Source organism: Platichthys flesus, chromosome 8 (genome assembly GCF_949316205.1).
Source record: "Platichthys flesus chromosome 8, fPlaFle2.1, whole genome shotgun sequence".
Classification (NCBI taxonomy): domain Eukaryota; kingdom Metazoa; phylum Chordata; class Actinopteri; order Pleuronectiformes; family Pleuronectidae; genus Platichthys; species Platichthys flesus.
The window spans coordinates 26,544,372-26,570,263 of NC_084952.1; the positions used below are offsets into that span (position 1 = coordinate 26,544,372).

At 39.7% G+C, this 25,892-nt stretch overlaps 1 protein-coding gene and 1 long non-coding RNA gene across 2 annotated transcripts in view; both read right to left on the reverse strand.

Moving 5' to 3' along the window:
* The window catches only part of LOC133958538 (F-BAR and double SH3 domains protein 1-like), a 43,455-nt gene extending 21,146 nt beyond the window's left edge, over positions 1 to 22,309 (reverse strand). Inside the window, exons 1-12 of the mRNA XM_062393406.1 lie at positions 22,289 to 22,309; positions 21,370 to 21,467; positions 21,245 to 21,290; positions 9,023 to 9,096; positions 6,224 to 6,368; positions 5,971 to 6,107; positions 5,163 to 5,226; positions 4,777 to 4,905; positions 4,075 to 4,197; positions 3,252 to 3,347; positions 2,463 to 2,579; positions 1,918 to 2,022 (exon numbers count right to left, since the gene is read on the reverse strand). Coding sequence (XP_062249390.1) covers positions 1,918 to 2,022; positions 2,463 to 2,579; positions 3,252 to 3,347; positions 4,075 to 4,197; positions 4,777 to 4,905; positions 5,163 to 5,226; positions 5,971 to 6,107; positions 6,224 to 6,368; positions 9,023 to 9,096; positions 21,245 to 21,290; positions 21,370 to 21,467; positions 22,289 to 22,309 — 1,155 coding nt within the window. The remainder of the gene's footprint in view (positions 1 to 1,917; positions 2,023 to 2,462; positions 2,580 to 3,251; positions 3,348 to 4,074; positions 4,198 to 4,776; positions 4,906 to 5,162; positions 5,227 to 5,970; positions 6,108 to 6,223; positions 6,369 to 9,022; positions 9,097 to 21,244; positions 21,291 to 21,369; positions 21,468 to 22,288) is intronic.
* LOC133958567 (uncharacterized) lies at positions 15,820 to 17,268 on the reverse strand. Its single transcript, XR_009921695.1, has 3 exons — positions 17,024 to 17,268; positions 16,546 to 16,621; positions 15,820 to 16,293 (listed from the first exon to the last, which is right to left on the reverse strand). It is a non-coding gene; the product is annotated as an uncharacterized LOC133958567 (long non-coding RNA).
* Positions 22,310 to 25,892: the final 3,583 nt, after the last annotated feature.

Here is a 25,892-nt window from a genome sequence, read left to right on the forward strand (position 1 = left end):
TCGAGGATCCTAATGTTTACATCAACAGGATATTGTTTAGATATAGCAGGAACATCATATTCCTTTCTCCAATGGCCCACATGGCATCAGCTGTGTCAAGGCCTTTCATGAAGAGAACATTTTGCTTAGCAACTATCAGAGTAGTAGTAGCGTCACGGAGAGCGGCTTCTTGTCACTTCCTGGATTCCTTGACAAGAGGCGGGGGACTACAGCTGTGGACCAATAAGGGAGAACCCAATTGATTTGCGGTGACTCCCCTCCAATCTTTTATAACCAATAACATTAATTCTACTGTTATAATTATATCAAACCCCTTCTGTTCGGGGCCATTATTAACTACCTATTGCTAACTGATTTAGCCTAGGCTGTGATAATTGTCCTTAGCTATGTTGTTCAACTTTCATTGCATCTCAATAAATACTTAAATTGGACCAGTCCGGCTCATCTCCTATTTAGGATAAACCAACACGCCTAACAAGCCCCACAAGGTTGCGTGCTCTCTCCTCTACTTTTCTCCCTCTACACCAACAACTGCACCTCCAGCCATCCCTCTGTCAAACTCCTGAAGTTTGCTGACGACACAACCCTCATTGGATAAATTTCCAATGGGGACGAGGCCGCCTACAGAGAGGAAGTTATCAGCCTGGCTTCCTGGTGCAGCCAGAACCACCTGGAGGCTGGAGTTGAACGCTTTGAAAACTGTAGAGATGGTAGCAGTCTTCGGCAGGAGCCCAGCCCAAACAGCCCCCTCACCATCTGCGACTCCCCAGTTAAAACAGTGGAGTCTTTCAGACTCCTGGTGACTATAATTGCACAGGACCTGTGGTGGACGGAGAACATCACCTCCACCATCAAGAAGGCCCAGCAGAGGATGTTCTTCCTGCGGCAACTGAAGAAATTCAACATGCCGCGGAAAGTGATGGTTGTTCTACACAGCCATCATTGAGTCCATCCTCACCGCATCTATCACAGTCTGGTTCGCTGCCTCCACTGCCAAGGACAAGGGCAGACTGCAGCAGATCATTCGGTCAGCTGAGAAGGTCATCGGCTGTGACCTGCTGGCACTCCTAGACCTGTTCCACTCCAGGACCAGTAGCAGTAGAGCACGCAAGATTGCCGATCCTTCCTATCCCGGTCACCACCTATTCCAATCCAGAGTCTCCCGTCCGGAAAAAGGTTCCAGGCCATCAGGACTAAAACCTTGTGCCATTTGAACAGTTTTTTCCCAATGTCAGTGGGGCTCAGAAACAAGCCCCCTGCATCACACTGACTCTGCACCCCCCTTGCACATAATTTATAATTGATATATTACTGGCACTATCACCAATCTCTGCACCTTAGCACCGCACGTGCCCATAACTCTGTTGCTGTCTATATTTTGTTCTATATTGTTGTTTTTATATTGTTGTTTTATGTTGAGTGCACCAACGAACGACACCAAAGCAATTTCCTGTATGTGCAAACATGCATAGATTAATTGCGCTGATATGATATTGCTTGTGTTTTGTGCTTAAACATGCTCTACTAATATTTAACCGCAAATACATACTAAACCAAGGTGCAATTTCATCCTTTTTCCCCTTGCTTGATATTAATATCAATATTATGTTTCAGTTTGTTGATTATCATTACCTCAGGTCTTTATTATTTGAAATCATAGTCTTGAATGTTTTGAGTAGTGATATATCTATAGCATTGATATAAACATTTGTACATAAACATACATCATAATGATATACACAACATTACAGCTCTCCTACCTAGTGTTCTGTACCGTTGCTTAATTGTAGGTCTGTGTGCGTGCAGTGCTTTTCCCTACACTCTCTCTCTCTCTCTCTCTCTCTCTCTCTCTCTCAAAACACACACACACATTGACCTGTCATAGTCGGCAGCACCAACCTGTTGAGAGATCCATACCTTGGCTTTCCTGACATTGTCCTGCACCTCTGCTATCTTCTGCTCCACGCTAAGCCCTGTCTCCCCGGACAAGAGCTTCAACCGACTTCCTAACATTTGTAGAGCCTGACAGGAGGAGAAATATAAAATACATTTGTTGTCAGAGTAGAATTTTAAACATATCAACCATACTGTACATATAGCACGTCTAATATCTGACACAAATTCACACCTACTTTCATTGCTACTATGAATGAAAACATGCACAAAAAGTCTTTCACAATACAGTGATGCTAATTTGGAAATTATATTTTTACAACATTAATATTGTGAATAACAAAAACAAACAAACAAAAATTGAGGTCCACTGCTACAAGCATTTCCCGGCTCCAAAGTAGGGAAATGGCTATATGTGAAGTGTGTCCTGAGAACTTTACATAGTTAGACTACTCTACTCTACATTTTGAAGTTGTTAAGTAAAATCTGAACTCAAACTCAAGTAGTGTCATCAAGCATTGCTTAAACAAGGATCACCTAGCCACTTAACTCGGAAATCAAAGCCTCACCCTCTCTCCGTGGGTGATGATTTTATAGTCCTTCGCAGCCTTAGTAGTCCATTTCTTGGCTTCCTTAACCAGACAACCCTCCGCTGCTGAGGCACAGACCTCCTCTAGAGAAGACACCTGCAAAGAAGACAGAAATGACATTATTCAGCTTTTAGACATTTGCAGTGTTCATTGCAGCATGCCATGTTTAATTCTTTAATGACACAGCGTCAGAGACATGAGGGCTGGTGTCATTTACAATTTTGAAATGGCAGGTTTTGGCTGTATCACTTTTCAAAGTACATTTTGTTACAAATGTTCCAGCTAACCAAATATCTCACATGTCAAAAGTTAAACCTTTTTTTAAATTCACCCTGTTAAATAAGCAGTATGTAAAAAAAACTAGGCAGTTTAACTTAACGTAAATGTAAGACTGATTTATTATGTTTGGCTTAGATAACATCACTGTTTCGGTTTTTTCTATTTAGTTTTATTTAAGGGAAGTGACATTGGAAAGGGTGAGTATTACTGTTCTTTAGTGGATGTGATATTCTTTTACAAACACATAAAGGCATCTGGGGTTAAAGACTGGCACATAAATGGTCATCTGTTAAACAAGTGTGTACTCGGACAAACATTCATAAGTACAGATATTCAGAGAGAAAATAATTGCCTTTTGGGACAGTTTGAAATAAATTGAATTCAGGTTTAAATGTGTGAAAAAGGTGTCAGAATCTAACTGAGTACACACATATCGATATTATCATTCTCAAATTTAAAGTAAATATATTACAAGTAATCTAATCACACCTTGTCATATGGAGCAGGTTGAAAGGGAAATCCGGTGGTTTTATTGAAGGCAACAGATTCTTGGAGAAACTGCTGAATATTTGTATCTCTAGTCACCTGACAACACAAGAGTAAATCACTGTTAGCAGGGAAATATTAGAAACATTCATTCCTCCATCAACCCTCTGAGAACACAGCTCCATTGTCACATCACAGGGAGTTCTGCAGAATTTGTCAGGAAAGCATGAAATAGCTTCATGACTTTTTCAATATGTGTGGGCAACTCATACATCAAAACAACCACATCGTGTTTTTACCAAACAAGTGTAAGTGAACAACAATGCAGCATTTTCTCTTCTTCTGGCCATGGACCAGCAATACAGTGATACAAAATGCATTTAACCAATCACATGTTGAAGAGAAAACTGGAGGTGTTTCTCTCAGGCTGCACTCACTTGCTAGTTCAAACTTTTGCGTATGTGCTGAAATTCTTTCTGTGACCTTTCTTCTTCTACCCTCCCCATGACCTTCTGCCCTCACACATATGTTGTCTAGAGAAAAGGTGAGACATTTCTTATGTCTGGTTTATCAGAAGTCAGTGACTGATACCTGGCATTAATGCATCTTAAACAGAAACCAAAACAAGATCTGAAGACCTTTTGCTAATTCTAACACCTTTGAATAAAGAAGCTCTAAATGGGTGAGTGGGTGAGTTACCGAAAACATAATCAGTTGTAGTTATTCGTATTTATAATGAATACAGTAGAGAGCATTCTGTCAAAACAATACTCATACATAAATAAATCAAAATAATATATGCTAAAAAAAATAAAAACACACGTACTTTACCAACGCTGTCCCATATCTTGCTGTACAGTTTGTGTGTGAACAAACAGGAATCCATTTCTATCCCACACAGCAGGGTAAAATGGCTCCTGAAGTCATCATAAATGTCCCCATCCATTTGCTGATGAGATAAATAAAGAACATGAGGCAGTTTTTATCGATAAAAAAAGCAGAGGAGGGGATCCCACAGCAAAGTGATTCTGTGGGAACCGGGGGGGGGGGGGCTTAAGGATAGAAAGTTTTACAATGCCAACAGTGTCTGCCTGTCAAAAGACTGAGCAGATGGTACAAAGCAAACATCAAGGGCAAAGTGCAAGTGCAACATCGAAGGCAAAAAATTGTGAAAGGCCTAAAACATCAACAAGACCTTATTGCCTGGGAAACTGAAGCTCTGGTGCTTATAGTTTGGAATTTTCCCCGGATAATGGAATGAAAAGGAGCAATACAAGTTTTCCCTTCCCTGAAGACTGCTTAAGTCATAGGACTCAGTTCCACATAACTCTGATAACCCCCACCAGTCAATCAGTCACCAGAAAGGGGAAAGCTTTAATGTGGACTGTGCTCATATGACTCATTCAGTGGTTTTATCTTTTCTCCACAATATGTGTGTGTGTGTGCGTGTGCGTGTGCGTGTGCGTGTGCGTGTGCGTGTGTGTGTGTGTGTATGTGTGTGTGTGTGTGTGTGTGTGTGTGTGTGTACCTCCATAATGAGTGGTAAATCATTCCTAAAGTAGTTTTGGTGGTGGGCATTCACTGCTGCTAGGGCCAGCAGATAGTCATTACGAACTTCAGTCAAACGGTCATCACACTCCTTCAACCTGGCCCTGAGCTGTAAACAGACACACACAGACCGTACACACTTTTAAAAAACAAAACTGAACTAAACCATTCAGGATCGTGTACAGTCATTCAGGGTCTGTTAGCTTAAAGATTAAATAATTTTACCTCATCATATCACTAACATTTAGATACCACAGCTCGTTGCAGTTTCACATTACAAAATAGGGTTATTAGTGACATCCTTGAATATTTGTGTGTGTCATTTCTGTTATTTTGTATTATAACAGTACCTTCATAACACCATACCTTAGCAGTCATTTTATATAGTCCTGCTTTAAAGTGGAAAATTCCATGTTCACTCTTTCTGGCTCTAGAAGACAAAGTTAAAACATTCTGATAAGATATAACATTCTGATAAGATATAACACGCATTATCTAACTCGTTATGTCAAACCTCTGTTCTAAATGAGAACTCTAACAGAACTTAATCTTTCCCTTACACTGCATTTTACACACTGTTGATTCAGTCAGTGCTGCACTACATTGCTGCGCTTTATCAGTTTGCAGAAACTGATATAGTAAGAAAAAATGGTGTCCTAAATAATCAACATGGGAAAAAGTATATCATGCATATTTACAGAACCAGCATTACAATCTGTTTGACTATGGTCTTTGTAATTAGAAAGCTGTGGAAACTGTGTTGGTGGTTTTGATCATTTATATGAATGAGAAAATAACATCAAAGTGAGCTGCATCCTCCCCTGCAGATTTAACCAATAAGTTCAATGTACTGGCAGCATTTATAGTCAAGTGGAGAGTGTTAAAGTTCCTGAAAGTATTTTGAAAAATAATGAATTAATCCCCCATCCTAACCTTGTCTCTACTGAGGCATAAGATGGAAGCCATTCAGTCATGTGATAAATAAACAATCAACAAAGGGACATGCTATAAGCATGTCCCTTTGTTTCATGGGGGCTTTAAACGCTTCAGGATTTTTCCACAACCTTGACCTTTTATAATGTATGTACATCTTAGATGAAACCACTTGTCTTTTTCATGCAATCATATCAAAAATGTTTCTCTCTTTTTCTCAAACACAAAGACAAACACTGACCTTGTCTGTGCATCTGCAGCTTTCTCTCTGGCAACATTTGCAATGTGGCTGAGTTGGTGATAGCTCTTCTTGAGCCTGTGCAGTTCTCGCAGGGCATCCACGACTTCACCCTGTACCCTCAGAAGCTGCTCCAGGCCCTTAAAAACATAAGCAACACATATACACACACACATATTGTTGTCTGTTGCAATGATGATTTTCTAACTATTTAAAGTGTTTCATCACTTTAAGTTTACTCTGTGTGCTCTCTCACATGCTTAGCTCGGATGTCCTTTGCATTGCGAAAACTTCTGGAGGCTTGTCCTGTCAGTCTGCGGTATTCCTCTGCAGCAGCAAGTCGTGATGCAGCAGTCTGAGCTGTTGCATCAACCATTGACCGCCACACACCAAACACACCTCTGAAATCACACACATCCATGACTGCTAATCTACATTAATTGTACTTCTCTACACTCGTCTCTAAATGCTAAACAGTGCACATTGAAGCCCGTTTTTGTCATTATGTGGCCTGCTCGCTCCCTCCATCCTCGCCCAAATTTTAAAAATACGTTATAAAAGATGGCAACACATGATAGGCAAGTCTAAAAAACATTGGTTTTAAGAAATTATTTTAAAGAAATCACTGACCCTACGCGCCTTATCTCCTCAGGTATGTCGTTCCAAAGCAGAGAGGCCCTGATGGCAAAAGCATGTTCACCTTTAGTTTACAGCCTTGACTTTGGAACAGCCAGCAGGGATCCACCTGAGGATCTAAGACTGTGAACAGGCACATATAGGGGTAACATTTCTATGATGTAGCTTGTGCTTCAAAAATGTAAATACCATTATAAACTTGACAGAGAGCCAATTGAGAGAGGCAAGGAGTGGGGTAAGGATGGGGCGTTTCTAGTATTGAAAGAAAGAGGGGGCTTAGCCCCTAAGGATGCCGAATGTTTGCGAGCACAGAGAATGTTTGCAAGTTTTTGGGGCTCATTTGGGGCTGCGGATATCCATTGTTTCAGACAGTTCATAGATTGGTTCAATCAGAAAGAGTGTGATTTTAGTCTGTATTTTTGCTTGCATTCATTCAGTATAAGATAACAGAAGAGACAGAATTTCAGGGTCATAGTGAAATTTGACTACACAAATATGAACTTTTCTCAAATAGAGAGAAATAATTTTCCTGCTTGTAAAGAAAAGATGGATATACTAGTTTTCATATCCACGTCACTCCCAAATCCTAATTCTTAAAGGGACCACACCCAATGGATGGAGAATGGACCTGCCAGTGTCAACTTCTGAGTTGTTTATTTGTTGGATTATGAGCAGAAGGGAATAAGATACACAATACACAAAATACAAAATACATTCAAATTATTTCAAAAATAGAATCCAATGCACAGGAGATTTTAGAAAATGTAATCACGTTTCCATGGCCATAGTCATGCCATTGAGAAAACATGAATGTTCAGTGTATTCAATTCCCGTTCTGAGGAAGTGAGGTCATCGAGACATTGACAGGGATGGGAGTGGTTTGGAAGCACAGGTTAATGACTATATTTAGTGGGAGGAAGCGTCAAAGAATGCCTTCTGTTTTTAAGTTTGGCGAGTTGGTCTATTAGTCTGTTGTGACTCAGTCCACCTAGTATGTCACTTTCTACTGACATGGCTGCAGGACTGTGAAGCCTTCTCTGCCCCATTGTTTTCCGCAGCCAAGAGTGTAGCCGACGCAGTGCACTAAAGGATCTTTCACAAGAGCAGCTGCTCACAGGCACTGTTAAGGCAGCTTGAATGATTGCCTTCAGAGAGGGAAACACAAATCCAGGAGGTTGTGCACAGCTAACATATCTTGGGGTGGACATCCAGCCTCTGTTTTGCGTGCAAGGAAGTTTCTGGCCACCTACAGATAACTAGAACTACAGAACTACAGATAGCCACATTCTGTAACTACATGTACATACAATTTCACTCTGTGCATCATTTACTATGAGCTAAACTCCTTGGCTGTAATCCTGCTGTCTTGATGAGACACCTGACTTGGCAGAGTGAGAAAGCCAGCGCAGCAGCGATGCAGACTCCCCAAGGTCCTTGTGCCTGGTCTTTTATTGTTAAGTATGATGAGAGGCTATTCGATTGTAATTTGAAGGGGGAGAAAACATACAAACCAGAACAGACTCATATATGTAGCATGTTTAGGGGGGCTTCAGCCCCCCTAAAACAGGCCTAACGACACCCCTGGGGTAAGGTAATGTTGTCTATTAAAAACATTTAACTTTTTTAATTTGTGGTTTAGTTTCTAATATACTCAGTTAAAATTGCATGATCTACTATGTGAAAGGCTGCATTTAGTTCTTGAAGGATTAAAATTGCTTCTAACCAGAAGGTTGGTGGTTCAATCACAGTCTTGCCTACTACACATGGCAGTGTCATTCGGATGCTGAACCCCAAAATTGCCACTGAGGGCTGTAGACATAGATGCACTGTATGAATGTGTGTGTGAATGGCTAAATGACAAAAACTGTACCTTTAAGTGCTTTGGGTAGTTATCAAGAATAAAGAATAAATAACACTGTATAAATACAGACCATTTACCATTACCATTTCACATTTTGCACATACATTATGAATACATCAATTCTTACAGCTGATAGTGTAAGTAATGTTTTTGCTTATCTATTCACCTCCAACTTTATCATTATTAGACAATATTACAGAGAAGTAGTCATAAAATATGTATGTAAAATGGCTTATTCTGTTCAGTGTATCCTGGTTAGAGTTCCCATATGGCCCAATATCTTCCATATTTTTAATAATAGTTAGCTATTTGAGTTTGACATACTATGATTCTTCATAATCTTCATTGGCATGACCACATTTTACACAAACTGTTCCTGGCAATAACAACACATCACAGTATCTGCAACTTTCCCTACTTACAGAAAATGACATCAATCTGCCAGAGCCCACAGTCAAGTCACAGGTTGTGTAAAAAAAAAAATCAACCTCAAAAATAGAAGAAATGAGAAGCAAATAGCTGGTGAGATTGCTGTGTACGTCGTGTGTGTGGTCTTACCCAGAAGTGATAGCATCTGTATTTCCTCTTTGCCAGTCTCTCTTCTGGTACTGAACAGCTAACCTCTGAAGAGCCTGAAAATTATGTTTATCACATCACAATGCAAAAAAGAAGGGAAATTATAGTGTGTTGACAATGCTTTTCATTTTTTAACTACTTGTCATTTGTCAAACAGTGTAAATAAATGTACTTAAATCCAATTGAGCGTCGGTTGGTGTGTTGGCCTTAAACTGAGATGTCAGTTAATTGTTGGTAGGCCTACATTGCTTACTTGAGGGTGGGAAAAGTAACTGACAAACAAACTCGGATGGGATGCTGTATTGTCCTGTTATTTTAGGGATTATTTACTTATGTGCAAAGGGACAAAGATTCCTCTACTGAAAAGCCTATTTTTTACCACCTAGAAAATCATCTGATTTGTTTCACGATATGTCCAAGACATTACTCATAGTAGAACCCCTTTGAACCATGGTTTCAACAATGACCAAATATGCATTTGGACTCAACGTAAATGCACTTGTGCCATGTCCTTAAGAATATGCGCTTGTGGATAGCAATGGAGCAGTCATCATTGGGATAATCTGGCCTTGGCAATTGCACTGTAGCAGATTTTTCTTCAAAACTCAAAACTCCATTTCAAGCATCTTATTTTAAACTACCAGACTAACGTTCACTGTGGAGAATTTTGTTTTGAACACAAGTTTAGTCCTCATTAATGTGTGTATAAATATAAATTGCTTATATTTATGTAGCATTTTCTAGTTTTGATGACAACCACAAGTATTTTTCAGTATAGCCATTCACACATTCACACACATGAATTTATTACATCTGCAGCACTTTCCAGAGGTGTGGACTCGAGTCACATGACTTGGACTCGAGTCATGAATTTGATGACTTTAGACTCGACTTGACAAAATGTAAAGAGACTTGCAACTCGACTTGAACTTCAAAATCAATGACTCGTGACTTCACTTGGCCTTGAGCCGTTTGACTTGATAAGACTTGCTCCTTTCCCCAAAACACAAAGATTAAAAAGTATGTTATTAAGGAGCGCTCTGTATCTGTCATCGTGTTTGTGTGCGTCTGTGTGTGCAGCGCCGCCGCTCCCAAAACGCTCACTACGCGCCTGTCCTGAGGGGGCACCAAAAAAAGCAACTGAAAAATTATCATAGTTATTATAATTATGTAGCCGAGCGTTTGGTTGTATCATTAGTCCGGCTTCAGCCGACAAAGGACACAAGAGCAGGTCATGCGCTCGGGACAGCACACCCGTTTATTCTCCGTTCATTTTACAACTTCACTCATCACAGCACCCACTTCCTTTAAAACCTCCTTTCAAAATAAGAATCACTACCAACAACCCACTTAAAACCGGAAATACAAATCAACCCTCAACAATAACGTCATTAAATAAATTAGCTTACAATTATAATGCCGATATTATTTCAGTATAGAAATATTAGGTACCTTTTAGCCATGTATATCACAAAAAAGGCAGAACAAGAGATATATTAAATTGCTCAAAAAAAGTTAAAGAAGATTGACTATTCTTGTTTGTACTTATTGATGATTATTTAATGTAATCATAGAGGAGTTATGCTTAGGGCACCAAAATGGCTCGCAGCGGCACAGGGTGGAATCATACTACGTCCACATTGTGCACAAATGACTGACAGACCTTTGGCCAATTTGGTCTTTTGCAAATGCAATTCAGCCTAGGGCCCTGACATATAAAAAGCACAACCCTGTTCATTGTTATGTTCAAGTATTTGTTATGTTTCTCACATGTACACACACACACAGACAATATGAGGTAAGATAAATGAGATGAGATAAACACAGGACAGGACAGAAATGTTCATGTTCATGTATTTGTTATGTTTCTCACATGTACACACACACACAGACAATATAAGGTGAGATAAATGAGATGAGATAAACACAGGACAGGACAGAAACTGCTGTGGAAATAGTTAAAATGCAAAATACAATGTTAGCACTTTTGTACAAATAATTACAGTTGCACTTGTTTTTTCAAATGTGTTCATTCTGTAGGAGTGGTTTAAAATGAAGAATATTCTTGCAAAATATGAGTTAAATGTTAAAAATGACTGGTTAATAGTGCAATAGGGAAGTGCAATGTTGGCACAATTTTTTTCTGTAATTTCAATTGCACTTGTTTTAATAAATAAATAAATAAATACAGATTTTAAAAGCATACATGATCTGTGTAAATATATTATTACTCAGTGATCAAAAGGACTTGAAAAGACTCGAAACTCAAACTGCAGGACTTGGACTTGACTTGAGACTTGTCAGTCTTGACTTTGGACTTGACTCGGGACTTGCCTGTCTTGACTTGGGACTTGACTCGGGACTTGAGGGCAAAGACTTGAGACTTACTTGGGACTTGCAAAAAAATGACTTGGTCCCACCTCTGGCACTTTCCCTATCAGACATCTATCATGCACAGTTGGCACAGCGATCGGAAGCCTTTGGGAAGTTCAGTAGCTTGCCCAAGGTCAGTTCAGCCCATGGAATGGGGGGAGACTGGGAAAAAACCACTGGCCTACACTACTTCCTAAGCGACAGCTGAAGCTGAAGTCTGGATAATATGATTTTGAAAGAGATTGGTCATGGAGGATATAACACACAGTACACTCTCGCACTTTCAAGCTACCCTGCTGCCTGCCTGCTGAAAACTGTATATGCTTATCATTTGAATGCCGGCAGTGAAAGCTGTTTGTACAGAAAGTATACATATCTTCCGCCCCCAACAAAAGACATCTCTTCCAACTACACCTTGGAATGAAACAAAAATGTAGCAATTTGTAGTTCGGCTTCTTTGAGGTAAATTGTAGTTCCTTAATTCTTGTTGTTCTGGGTTTGTACCCATATGGTTGAATGCACTTATTGGAAGTCACTTTGGATAAAAGCGTCAGCTAAATTAAATGTAATTTACGGAGTTTATGTTGAAATTTGCCTGCCTGCCGAGGATGGTACAAACTTTATGAATGTCTTATGGCCACTGACAATGTGGCCGCTGAGATGTCACAGACATTTCAGTTATTCATTACTTTATAAACAGTCTTTTTAAAGACTCACTCCTTTCTTAGTTATACCCAGTGTTGTCAACTTGGCGACTTTGTCGCTAAATCTGACGACCCACCAAATCCTCATGGCGACTTTTTTTGTCAAAAGCTACTAGCGACAAATCCAGCGACTTTTTCTGTTGATATTGGATACTTTCTTGTGTTTTGGAGACTGACATGAAAGCACATTTCGTTCTTCAGTTACTGTCTTCAAGGAGCAGCGGGTGCTGGCGTGAGCCTCTCCGCCGCCCCAATGCACTCACAGGCGCTCAGTCTCCCAGTAGCCTTGCGCAGCAGTCCCAGCTGCAGTCAGTGCAGAGAGGAGACCCACACTCCGCGTCCTCCAGACTGCAAATGAATCACGCGTGCGCAAAGCCTCCGCTACTCCTTCCCTGGCTTACATAGGGATGTAAGTGTCAATGTAGCTTCACTGTCACTGGAAAACATTTAGAGTAATTTAGTTCAGTATCTTCATCGATGGAGAGTCCACATCGTGATGCATCTAAGAATCAAGCTGTTCCAGACCTCTATTGTGGAACGTGGAGGAACTGAACCCTTTCAGGGTCCTAAAAACTAAACGAAACTTATGAAAAAAAATTAAAAGCTATCTGTGCCAGAGTATCTCTTTTGGATCATTTTGCTGGTCCCAAGCAAGGGGCAGCATCCTGGGCTGAGCGATGAGGCCGATACGGAAGTGTAAAAAGCTGCAGTTCACTGGGTGGCCACTAGAGGCTGGCTCCAAGAAACAGAAAGTCCCATTGACTCCAATGTTTAAAATGCCCAACTTTAGAGCAGAATTAAACCTGTTTACAGCATGGTTCAACCTTTGGTTTTAGTCTCAATCGCGAGGTTCTTCATTCATGACAACTCTGAGGGGGGTGAATTATTTTCTTACTCCACCGTTTAGGTAGCCTGACGTTGTCAGACTCACAATTCTAGTCAGAATGTGAGTCTGAGACCGCTCCATTGGGCTGTGATTATGGGGCGTGTTTCAACTGACCAGGAAATAAAATTCCTCTTCGCTCAATTGGATAGACCTACAACCAATCAGAGCAACGTAATATGTGACGTATGTTAAGCAACCCATTGTGAGTTATTTACTAACGCCGGGTTCACACCGGACGCTGAAGCGATACCGAAGCGACGCTTCAGCGCAGCGCCAAGCCTTAAATAAGAGCTGGCTCCCATCCACTCCCATGTTAAAACTTTGTGCGGGTTACACCACGCCAAGGCTGCCTCGTGCCGTGCAGCGATCGTTTCGGCGTCTAGTCTATTTTTTGCGCTTGACGCGAGTGTATCGCACCAGGAAACACACTGAAAAACGATCTTAAACTATATTGATGACATATTTTATATGATATAAATGATCAAATATGCATCCCATACTTTGAAGTCCCCTTCTGTTGTCCTGGAGTTTTAATTTGACCAATGACATTATTAAATGTCCCCCTCTGCCCATCCACTACAGCCACACAAGCAGTGATACAGATAAAAAGAGAGAGAGGGGGGGCTACGTATTCTCCACATAGGCTTGAGTGGAGAAAACGTAATTTACCCCCGACACCCGACATTTAACGGAGCAAACAGCGAAGTTCTTCAACGTGGATGACATTAAATTAATAATTGAAGTAGAGAAGTACAGTGAGTTGTATGATCCTCGGAACATGTTTTATAAAGACGACACCAAGAAACAAATGTTGGGACGCTGTTGCTTAATGTTGGAGCAACAAGTAAGTATATGCTTTTAATCTACTGGATCAAGGGTTGATATTATTAGCGCTGCCCGGCGGTTCAGCGTCGCTTCAGTGTCCGGTGTGAACAGCCAAGCGCCAGCGCGACAGGGATTAGCGCGGTGCTTTGGCGTCGCCTCCACGTTCTCTGTTCCTCTTTCAAAATGAATGCGCTTTCGATGTCTTCTAAAACAGACTCAATGGCAGCATCTACACATCTCAGCTCTCCAGCGGCAGGCATGTTTGTTGAAAACGAATTCAACCCAAGGGCACTTTGATGACGTGGTTGATTACGTTACCGTTGATCATCTGTCCATCATCGTATAAAGCCTGCACTGACAATCTGATTGGCCCGGTCGGGCATAATTTCTCCCCAACGGAGCGACTCCAGACCGAACTTCCCGACCTCAAATGTTGTGAGCGGGGTTAACTTCGTCTGGCATCCAGGCTACCGTTTAGGCGATATTGAGGTTTAAAATTATGCATAATTAGGGGCATGGTCTAATGATTGACACTTGGGCAAAGGCTACGATGCGGGCACAGCTTGTCACTAGCCGCTCGTTAGCTCCCCTCAAGCCACCTGCAAGCTGCTCGGTCCACTCATCGGTTCATTTCGGCGGATCCCCGTCGATTCACTCGACACAAACCATGGCTTGCTGTGCAGTTAAATGAACTAACAGACCGTCTCACAACTCTGTTGTCAAGTTCTTCCGGTGAGTGAAAATCGATTTTTATTTAATTCATATATTAGAACCGTAGCAATGATTAGCAGGTAGTTTTGCTTATGTTGTCGAGATTAAGCTAATGTTGTTTAAGCTTGTGTTCACCGCATAGACTGTAGGTTCCTCTCTGAGCAGCACAGCCGGAAGCGGTCCTGATGCTACATTATGGAGCGTGAATGCTAGTCACAGTATACCGGTGCGCACTCTAGACATAGTGGAGAAGTGTTTCAATATAGACATGGGGATTATTTGTTACAGCGATCAATGTTGGTGCGTCATATGAAACTACTACGCACACATGTAAGCCTGGTCACAGGAATGAAAGCTTAAATGATGCTATATTATCTCTTTAGCATGAGTTTTTTTATCGAGACTTACCCTATTTGTTAATGTTAAGGCTATATACTTCTGGCAAGGGTAGTTTATAATAATAATAGTTATTATATTTATATTTATTTGTTTCACTAGATGATGTGTCATCTGTGGTTTAAGTGAATACTAAGTTTGTGTTCTATAATTGTCCGCTTTCAAACTCTATTAAACTTATCTCACTTGTGTGTTAAAAACGTGAATATGGCATGAAATAGTAACTATATGAATTTGAAATAACTTAGTATAAGTGTCACAAATAGGCCCATAATAACACAAAAAGAGGCAATGCAACAGATGGATTATGTGAACTGGGATATCTAAAAAGACTGAAGTTATCGACATTTTATTGTCTGCATATACATAAGTATGAAGATGGTAGCCTGACAGATATTGTTTTTTACATATTTTTGTATTCGTTTAGTTTTCCTCTAGGTGATCCTGAGAGGCTAGACCTGTGGGTGATCAACATGAAGAGACAGAACTGGATTCCGAGAGTCTGCAGTGAACATTTTCAGAGACAACACTTGAGCATTGACAAAAGGATACACAGAAATGCTTTAATAACTTCTGAGAAATCAAGCAACTTGATTTTTACATGGCAACTACAATTTTAGCATGAACTGTGTACTGTACATTTCTACTCTATTTATAATAAATTTTTTAAAACCGGTGTATCACATATCGGTGTGTTTTCGAGTTTTCCTCCAGCTGACTCAGACAGTCGCACCAGTGGATGTCCAACATGAGGAGACAGAACAGGACTCCAACAAGACTGAACACTAAGTGTCATCACCTATGTACTGACTCCAGGTACAGACTTGTTTTCATACCTTACAAACAATCAAAGCAAAGATAATGTGGAAGAACTCCATACTGCATTGTCTTGGTAGTGCACTGTTTAATTAAAATACAGAGTTGAATATCCACAGACTTTTTAGGACAGAAACTTTGTTCATAAGTAACATTTCCTCTACAATAATGCCATACTTTATGTCTCCTGTCATTTTATTAGGGACGGACGAGCCTGAAGGACTCAGCTGTACTGACGGTGTTCTGTCTCTTATTGGGAATTAGAAAAATAAAGCACTGGGTTTTTATCTAAAGTGTATCAAATCAGATTGTAAAAGATAATAATCTTTTTAACCAACCATAATGAATATAGAAATTAAATCTATTATCCATGACACATAGCAATGATTGCCAACTCTAAACAGTTACAGGCCATCTTTAGTTGAGGGAGAAAACGTGAAGTGTTGGGCCGATGAAGCTTGTGCAGGTCGTCCTCGTGTTGACCAGCCTGAAGCTGCCGATCTCGACCATGTTGCTGCTGAGGACAGATCCGGTGCTGCAGTCTAATGAAAAGAAGAAACTCATTATAAAATAATGTCTTATGTTGTGTATGTTCCAGCAAAGACTGGTTCTTACAGTTTATTCTGTGTTCAGCACCACAGATTTCAGTCGGAACCGATTACTGGGCTCTGGGTTTGTACCCTCATAGTTGAATGCACATATTGTAAGTAAGTTTGGATCAAGGTGTCAACCAAATGAAATGTAATGTACTGAAAGAAATAATACAATGTACAAATAGATAAATGTATTTCTACCTCATCTGTAATATTCAAGGTGATGACTCCCACAGAGCTGTTGATAGCAGTCCACATCATGTCTCTCCACTTCCCTCTGTGGAAACATAATTATATAATTAATGAGAACTATTTACAACACTGGTGTGTGGAGATTATATTCATATCTAATCTGTCCAATTCACTCAAAAATTCCATAAAAGGCTAAATAAACGAGGTGGCAATGGTAATGGAGGATATACCAGCCTGTAACAGCACATTTGTGAAACATAGTTACTATCACATGTAGCGTATTGATATTAACTTATTAAAATCAAGTCACAACTAAACACACAACTCTGTAGTTAACTTGCTTAAATCTTTTCATTAGATGTGTTAAATAAACGGTAATTTTTATAACAATTACATATTAAAAACCACTTGAGGCATGTAAGCTTATGATTATGATCATAGATAAAGCAATAGGTTTTGTTGTTGTTGTAGTTTCAAGGTTACTTACCTCTAGTGAGTTCGTAAAGATCGCGACCTGCTACAGCACAGCGCTAACCGGTTAGCAGCGTCGGGTAGCATGTAGCCTAAGTCCTTAGCCCTAAGCTAACCTGGAAACGCTCAGCTCCGCGAGCATTAGTGTTGTGTCGTTCGTGAACGATTCGTTCGTTTTGAACAAATCGTTACAAGGACTCGGGAGTAACGAGTCCTCTCAAAGAGTGATTCGTTCATTTTCTCGTGGCCGCGCATCGGGACTGTTGCATAGGCTGCTGCAGGTCACGTGGAAAATGATCCAAAGACTCGTATCCGGCAGATGAACGAATCACTGATCCGAAGACACGGATGGGAGGTGAACGATTCGTTCATCTGCCGGGTACGAGTCTTAGGATCATTTTCCACGTGACCTCCATAGGCTCAGAAGAATGGAGGACCATACATGACTTAAGTAAAAATAAATAAATAAATAAATACAGAAATAAATAAATATATAAATAAATAAAAAAGGAAATAAATAAATGAATACAGAAATAAATAAATAAATATGTTAATACCAAAAGAAATGTCAAAAGAAATGTCTTAAATATATTTTAACATTTATTTTTTCCATGATACATTTCCTTTTCATTTGCAGTGTCCTTATGCTAATGAGAAAGGCGGGCCTAACCGCAGTCTCATGCAGGATTGGTCACAGGAGTGTAATGATCCAGCCCTACTACTTCTGCCTCTCAATGCTGACTGGTGTCCAGTAGCTGTTTGTAGCGTTGAGCCAGTTCACACTTAAAATGAACTAGTTCAAGTTCACAGGGTTAGTTAAGGTTATTTTTTATTGGGATGATTTAGGTGTCAGTAGTCCTGACTGTAAGCGTCACGTCTCGTTTTCTACTGAGCACAAGGAGCGAGCCGAGAGGAGAAGGAGGAAACAGAAACTCCAGCTCGGTACAAATCACCTGCAGCTTCTGCTCAGATCATGAAGCCGCTGATCTCTGAGCAGATGTGACCAGAGAAAAGAGAGATTCGTTCATTTTACTGAACGAGATTCAAAGAACCGATACGGTAAAAAGATCCGAACTTCCCATCACTAGCGAGCATCGCCCAGCTGTCAGGAGGAGTAAGCACCGGCAAGATGACGCCGGGGGAACGCCTCCTACTAGCCTCATTCTCACTCTGCAGAAACCAATGGGTGACGTAACGGACCCTCCGTCCATCTATATATACAGTCTATGGTCCCAAGCCCGGATAAAATAGGAGGGCTGGACGTAGAGCTAGCAGTTACACCACACATTACAGCCTTTTGATTAAATTTGATATTCTTACCATTTAACAATACAGGACAATATTGATTTATGTATGTGGGTCTAGAAGGAGTGCTCCTTACTGGTGCACCGTAGAGAAAGGTCGCACTGACAATGGCTCCGCATGCACTACGCAGTTTTATGTTTATTACGTTTTTTCTTGTTTGTTTTTTTGTACACACTGCACTGTCGCTCATACAGTATGATCGACTGGCACTTTTGGATATACGCTCGTCGCTCAATACAGAGTTTTTTTCAACTTACCGGAGTGCTTGCTGTGGCTCCTTTGTTCTACCGCCGACTTGTTTACCAGAAAGCGCACCGGAAGCGGGGAAAGCGCGCCGGTATCCTATGCCGATCTCGAGACACAGATACTGTCTCTTCATATATCTCCAAATGTATAGGTGATGTCGTCCCTAGGGTCAGTGTCAGGACTTTCCCTAACCAAAAGCCCTGGGTAAAAGGCAGAGGTGGGACCAAGTCATTTTTTTGCAAGTCCCAAGTAAGTCTCAAGTCTTTGCCCTCAAGTCCCGAGTCAAGTCCCAAGTCAAAACAGGCAAGTCCCGAGTCAAGTCCAAAGTCAAGACTGACGAGTCTCAAGTCAAGTCCAAGTCCTGCAGTTTGAGTTTCGAGTCTTTTCGAGTCCTTTTGATCACTGAGTAATAATATATTTACACAGATCATGTATGCTTTTAAAATCTGTATTTATTTATTCATTAAAACAAGTGCAATTGAAATTACAGAAAAAAATTGTGCCAACATTGCACTTCCCTATTGCACTATTAACCAGTCATTTTTAACATTTAACTCATATTTTGCAAGAATATTCTTCATTTTAAACCACTCCTACAGAATGAACACATTTGAAAAAACAAGTGCAACTGTAATTATTTGTACAAAAGTGCTAACATTGTATTTTGCATTTTAACTAGTTCCACAGCAGTTTCTGTCCTGTCCTGTGTTTATCTCATCTCATTTATCTCACCTCATATTGTCTGTGTGTGTGTGTACATGTGAGAAACATAACAAATACATGAACATGAACATTTCTGTCCTGTCCTGTGTTTATCTCATCTCATTTATCTTACCTCATATTGTCTGTGTGTGTGTGTACATGTGAGAAACATAACAAATACTTGAACATAACAATGAACAGGGTTGTGCTTTTTATATGTCAGGGCCCTAGGCTTAATTGCATTTGCAAAAGACCAAATTGGCCAAAAGTCTGTCAGTCATTTGTGCACGATGTGGACGTAGTATGATTCCACCCAGTGCCGCTGCGAGCCATTTTGGTGCCCTAAGCATAACTCCTCTATGATTACATTAAATAATCATCAATAAGTACAAACAAGAATAGTCAATCTTCTTTAACTTTTTTTGAGCAATTTAATATATCTCTTGTTCTGCCTTTTTTGTGATATACATGGCTAAAAGGTACCTAATATTTCTATACTGAAATAATATCGGCATTATAATTGTAAGCTAATTTATTTAATGACGTTATTGTTGAGGGTTGATTTGTATTTCCGGTTTTAAGTGGGTTGTTGGTAGTGATTCTTATTTTGAAAGGGGGTTTTAAAGGAAGTGGGTGCTGTGATGAGTGAAGTTGTAAAATGAATGGAGAATAAACGGGTGTGCTGTCCCGAGCGCATGACCTGCTCTCGTGTCCTTTGTCGGCTGAAGCCGGACTTATGATACATATATTTGGGGAAAGGAGCAAGTCTTATCAAGTCAAACGGCTCAAGTCCAAGTGAAGTCACGAGTCATTGATTTTGAAGTTCAAGTCGAGTTGCAAGTCTCTTTACATTTTGTCAAGTCGAGTCTAAAGTCATCAAATTAATGACTCGAGTCTGACTCGAGTCCAAGTCATGTGACTCGAGTCCAAACCTCTGGTAAATGGTAATGTCCGTAATGTCCACAGCCACCCAGGCTGTGGACTTCTCACACTGCTGCCGTCTGGCAGACGTTACCGGAGCATCCGAGCACGGACTACCAGACTCACAAACAGTTTCTTCCCCCGGGCCATTAGGCTTCTGAATAAGCAACACTGACCCTCTGAACAGTCACCATGTACATTCTGCTCCCCCACTCATACAAATACACTTACTTCACATATATTAATTTTATTTAATATTCCCCACTTCTTCACCCTGTAAACTGTTGCTTCTTTTGTACTCTGATCTGCCTATGTTAGATGTTATCGCATTACTTAATTTAATATTCCCCACTCCTTCACCCTGTAAAGTGCTGCTTCACTTGACTATGTTATATGTTACGATGTTATGTTACGCTACATAGTATTTTATTTTTCTTCCCTATGAACAGTCACCATGTACATTCTGCTCCCCCACTCATACAAGTACACTTACTTCACATATATTCATTTTATTTAATATTCCCCACTTCTTCAACCTGTAAACTGTTGCTTCATTTGGACTTTGATCTGCCTATGTTAGATGTTATACACATATTCATATTATTTAATTTAATATTCCCCACTCCTTCACCCTGTAAAGTGCTGCTTCACTTGACTATGTTATATGTTACGATGTTATGTTACATGTTATGTTACATAATATGTTATTTTTCTACCCTCTGAACAGTCACCATGTACATTCTGCTCCTCCACTCATACAAATACACTTACTTCACATATATTCATTTATCAAAAAAAATCCTCTCCTTCTTATGTTCCACTTTTACAATTTTGGCCATCACTAGTGTGATTATCTTAACTATTTGTCTCATGGCTGCAGTAGCTCTGATAGTGTCAAAAAATAGATCACAGACATCAGACGGTATCAGACATTTCAGAGCAAGCTGCTCTCTGAAACTGATACGGGACCTCAAATCAATAAATGATGAACATTTCCAGTAAAGAACGAAAGATGCCAGAAACAGGACTAATAGTGAACTATAATAGTACTATGTTTGCTCACCTGGGCATACTCCTTCTCTATAGCTGCACGATGCTTACTGAAGGACCTAGGTGAACACAAAAAAAACACTTGTAATTAACATGCTTTAATTTTCATCATACAGCTCCACAGAAAGACAACTGTACCTGATCTCCTCCAACAGTTCAGTGTCCTGATGTTGTTTGGTCTGCAATTTACTGTGCTGCTCTGAGAACACCAGTTTCACCTGCTGACTCTCTCTCACCTGCACACACACAAGCATGCACACACACACACACAAACACACACACACACAGGGATTATTGAATTGTTATATTTTAATGAAGATAGTTAATTGGCTCCTCAGCAATATCTTTATTGGTCAATTAGTGGTTGCTCTCAATGTCCTTACAAATAGCTTTCAAGTAAACATAAATTGACATACAGCAAAGGCAATCAAAGAGAGTTCAAAATAAAACATCTCCTTCATACATAAATGTTTTTTTGCAACACAATAATTGCAAAACTTTGAGTAGATAAGCCAATCCTTATTTATAACTAATCTTAAAATGTCAACTTAAGCTTTCAAATTGCAACTATTTTACAACTGTCTCAGTTCTAAATTGTGGATTACAGGAAAAAAAAATTCAGCTGAAGGGAATTAAGGGAATATGAATTTCAACTTTGAATGGAGATAAAAAATACATTGTCTCAAATCTCTGTAAGATCTCAAATGAGAATGTAGTACAGACTTTCATGATGTAAAGTAACAGTGATTTCAGTTGTTGCAGACTGATGCGTTCCCATCTATGCACGGTGAAGAAAATATCTACTATCTAAACAAATTACTTAAATATTTCCAATAAATGCATATATATGCTGTATTTGGCACTATATAATGCACAATCCATTTACTGTAGTATCGATGTTTTAAATGAAATGGTCTGTAGATTTAATAATCTTAAAGATAGAGGAACAGAACTGAAGGCAGATAAGCAGTAGATATTTAAAAATGTGGAAGCAGTAAGCATGATACTCTATATTCATTTCAAGTCACCTCATTCATGAGGCTCAGCACTGTCTTACCTTTCTGGGTGGTGGTTGCATGTTTGAATGTTATTATCTCTGTTTCTTTCAAAGTCTGTGTCAGCTGTGTTGAAAAACTCTCTCTCTCTCTCTCTCTCTTCTCTCTCTCTCTCTCTCTCTCTCTCTCTCTCTCTCTCTCTCTCTCTCTCTCTGCTTGTGTTGCTATTTTTGAAGAAGGCCAGTGGAGGGCAGCAGAGTCTACTGGCTTCATGTTTAAATTTGCATTTGCACAAACACATCTGGACCATGAATATGGCTGTCCAGCAGTCCGGCAACTAGGCAGAGGGGAGAGAAAGAAAAGCATGCAGAGGGAACCAAAACTGGGAAGAAGGCAGCCGTTGTTGAACACCTAGAGGAACCTTTTCAGAAAACCTTTTGTTACTATTGTTGCGATTACATGAATCTAGGACACTGGATTGCAGATTATTAAATTAATAGAGGGAGATCTAAATTTTTTACATTATAAAATAATCTTTTTTTATATTTAAATTGCTTATCAAAACAATTAACAATATGGTAAACAGTGTTGCCACAGTAACATTGAAAAAGTAACTTAGTTACTTTACAGATTACTTGATTTTAAAGGTAACTTAGATACTTTACAGATTACTTGATTTTAAAAGTTACTACGTTAGATTACAAGTTACCTTATTAGTTACATTCTTCAGCCACAGCCGAAAACACCCCCGCCGCCTCAACATAAAAATGACAACCGCTTTTGCCAACACTCACTTTAACAGAAACTGCCGGAAGAGGCCCCCCGCGCGAACGTAGATTTCCCCTAACGGGCGCTGTAGCTGAGGTGATCCGCGAGAAGGAACCGACACGCGTCCAGAGTCGCTGCCGCCGATCGCCGTACCCGGTCCCCTCCAACCGGTCCCCGCCTTGCGCACCGCAGACTGACTCCCCCCCACCAAAAAAAAACATTGACGCGTGCAGCACACCGAGCCTCCGGCGGCGTGGAGAGGAGGACGACGGGGCGACTGCTCCCCCAGCCGCGGCACGTGCCCAGCGGTTTAACCACAACTACCAAAATAGTAACGCACAGTGACTTGGACAAGTAACTTTAATCTGAATACTGGTTTGGAAATAGTAACAAGTTAGATTACTCGCTACTGAAAAAAAGTGGTCAGACTATTACTAAGACTGTTACTAAGTAACGCGTTACCGGCATCACTGATGGTAAATGACAGTCATATTTAGTTAATTCTGCTAATTCTATTTAACCCATAATAATACAAATAATTAAAATAACGATAGTTTTTCTTTTTCTCTTTTTACTTTACTTTACTTTACTCTTGGTGTTGTAAAACTAACAGAAATAATGATATTAAAAATGTCAACCTCCATCACACAGTCAATCACAGTCTCCCCTATTCTGCATGCTGAGGCAAGATTCTAAGACCGAATTGCCCTTGATGGCTAAGCCGGCAGTGTATAGTGGATGTATGATTGAGAAAGTGCTGCACACAGTAGATGCACCATACAAATATGTAAGTGAATGGGTGGGTGAAAAAACTGTTCTATGAAGCACTGCACGTGGTGTTCAAGAAGAGAAAAGTGCTACACAAATGCAGAAGTATTCTAATTCTATCAGACCATCATTTAATGACCTTCGATTTCTCATTATCAGAATATGTACCACTAATACAAAAACTCCTTTCTAGATGTCTACCTGATAGTGCTGTAGCTACATTTAAGGTTTAAATGTAAACCTTAAATGTAAACAAGCACTGCTGCCAGGCTGACAGAGAGTCACACCTCCACCGAACCCAGTATTCCTCGATCCCTAAATAGCAATATCTTTATGACCTTCCTAAATGATAAAATTCTATCTATTAGAAAATAAAATGAACCATCTCCCGACCTCAGTTTGCACTAATACCCTACCAAGAACAGAAATCTCAGGAAATGCTGAGAATCTTACCAATCATTTAGACAGCTTCACCTTTTTTCAGCTGACCAAAATAATCTAGTCTCAAGGACATACAAATCTGGATGACAATTTGTATCTTAGATCCCATTCCTACAAAATTAAAGAAATCCTGCCCTAATTGATGGTATGTTAGTGAACACAATCAATCTCTCATTATAATCATGATATGTACCACAGTCCTTTAAACTAGCTATAATCAAACCCAGAGGTTTTAGCCAACTACAGACCGATATACAACTTCCCCTTCCTGTCTAAAATCCTTCAAAAATGTGTAGCCATCAGCTGTGTGAGTTTCTCAAGGAAAGTTATGTGTATTTAAACTTTCAGTCAGGTTTTAGATCTAATCACAGCACAAAGACAGCCTTGGCAAAATTCACTAATGACCTTCCAATAGCTTCAGATCAGGGATTTGTACCTGTCCTTGTTCTGTTAGATCTCAGTGCAGCATTCAACACTATTGACCATCACATTTTATTACAGAGACTAGAGCAATTAATTAAGAACTGCCCTAAACTGGTTTAAATTATAATTATGTTATATTATATTTTAAGTGCTCAGCCCAATTTTATTCTCATTATGTATGCTTCCACTAGTTAACATTATTAGGACAAACTCTGTATATTTCCAGTGCTATGCGGATGACACCCAGTTATACTTGTCAATTAAACCTGAACAGTGTAATCAAATAACTAAACCCCAAGCATTTCTCAAGGACATAAAAACCTAGATGACCTTTAATTTTCTCTCATTAAACTCAGATAAAACAGGTTTTAATACTTGGCCCTAACCACCTCAGAGATACATTATCTAATGATATAGCTGCGCTAGACGACATTGCCCTTGCTTCCAATGAAACAAATTGATTATTGTAATCCATTATTATCAGGCTCCAGCAGTAAGTCATTAAAGACTCTGCAGCTTGTCAGTAAGTCATTAAAGACTCTGCAGCTTGTCCAAAATGCTGACAAGAACCAGGAAAATAGACCACATTTCTCCTCTATTAACTTCACTACACTGGCTTCCAGTTAAATCTAGAATAGAATTTAAAATGCTCCTCCTTACCTTCCAGGCCCTATACAATATGGCACCATTTTACCATAAAGAGCTGTCAGTACCTAATCAACCCACTATAGCACTCCGCTCCCAGAATTCAGGCTTGTTTGATTTCTCTAAAATCTCTAAAAGTAACTTATAAAAAAATTAATAAAAACATGCAGCTATATGAAAAAGATAGATATAACATAACTTTACTAGTTGCTGTGTATTTATATCGTAAATGTCATATATGTTAAATTAAATAAAAGCATTTAGAAAAAATTTCACCAATTCCAGAAAGAATATTATGGAGAATGGAACTTGTGAGGAGGTCAACCTGCAGGTCATAGGGTCTGCCTGGATCAATAAATCCTGAAGTGTCAGGTCAGGACTGTCCACTACTCGGTCAAAATTAAGTTAACGGCTTAGAAAAGTACAAAGCAGAAAAAGGATGCAAGCAACTATTTTTATATCTTTTTTGTAGTTTTTTATTTCTTTTTATTCACACAACTACTGCTTTGTTAAATTAGTAGCAAAGTGTTGCATGCAAGCAAACATTGAAATTGGCTATGATAATTTTTCCTTATATTATTAAATTGGAAGGATTAAGATGCATCAATAATAATATATATA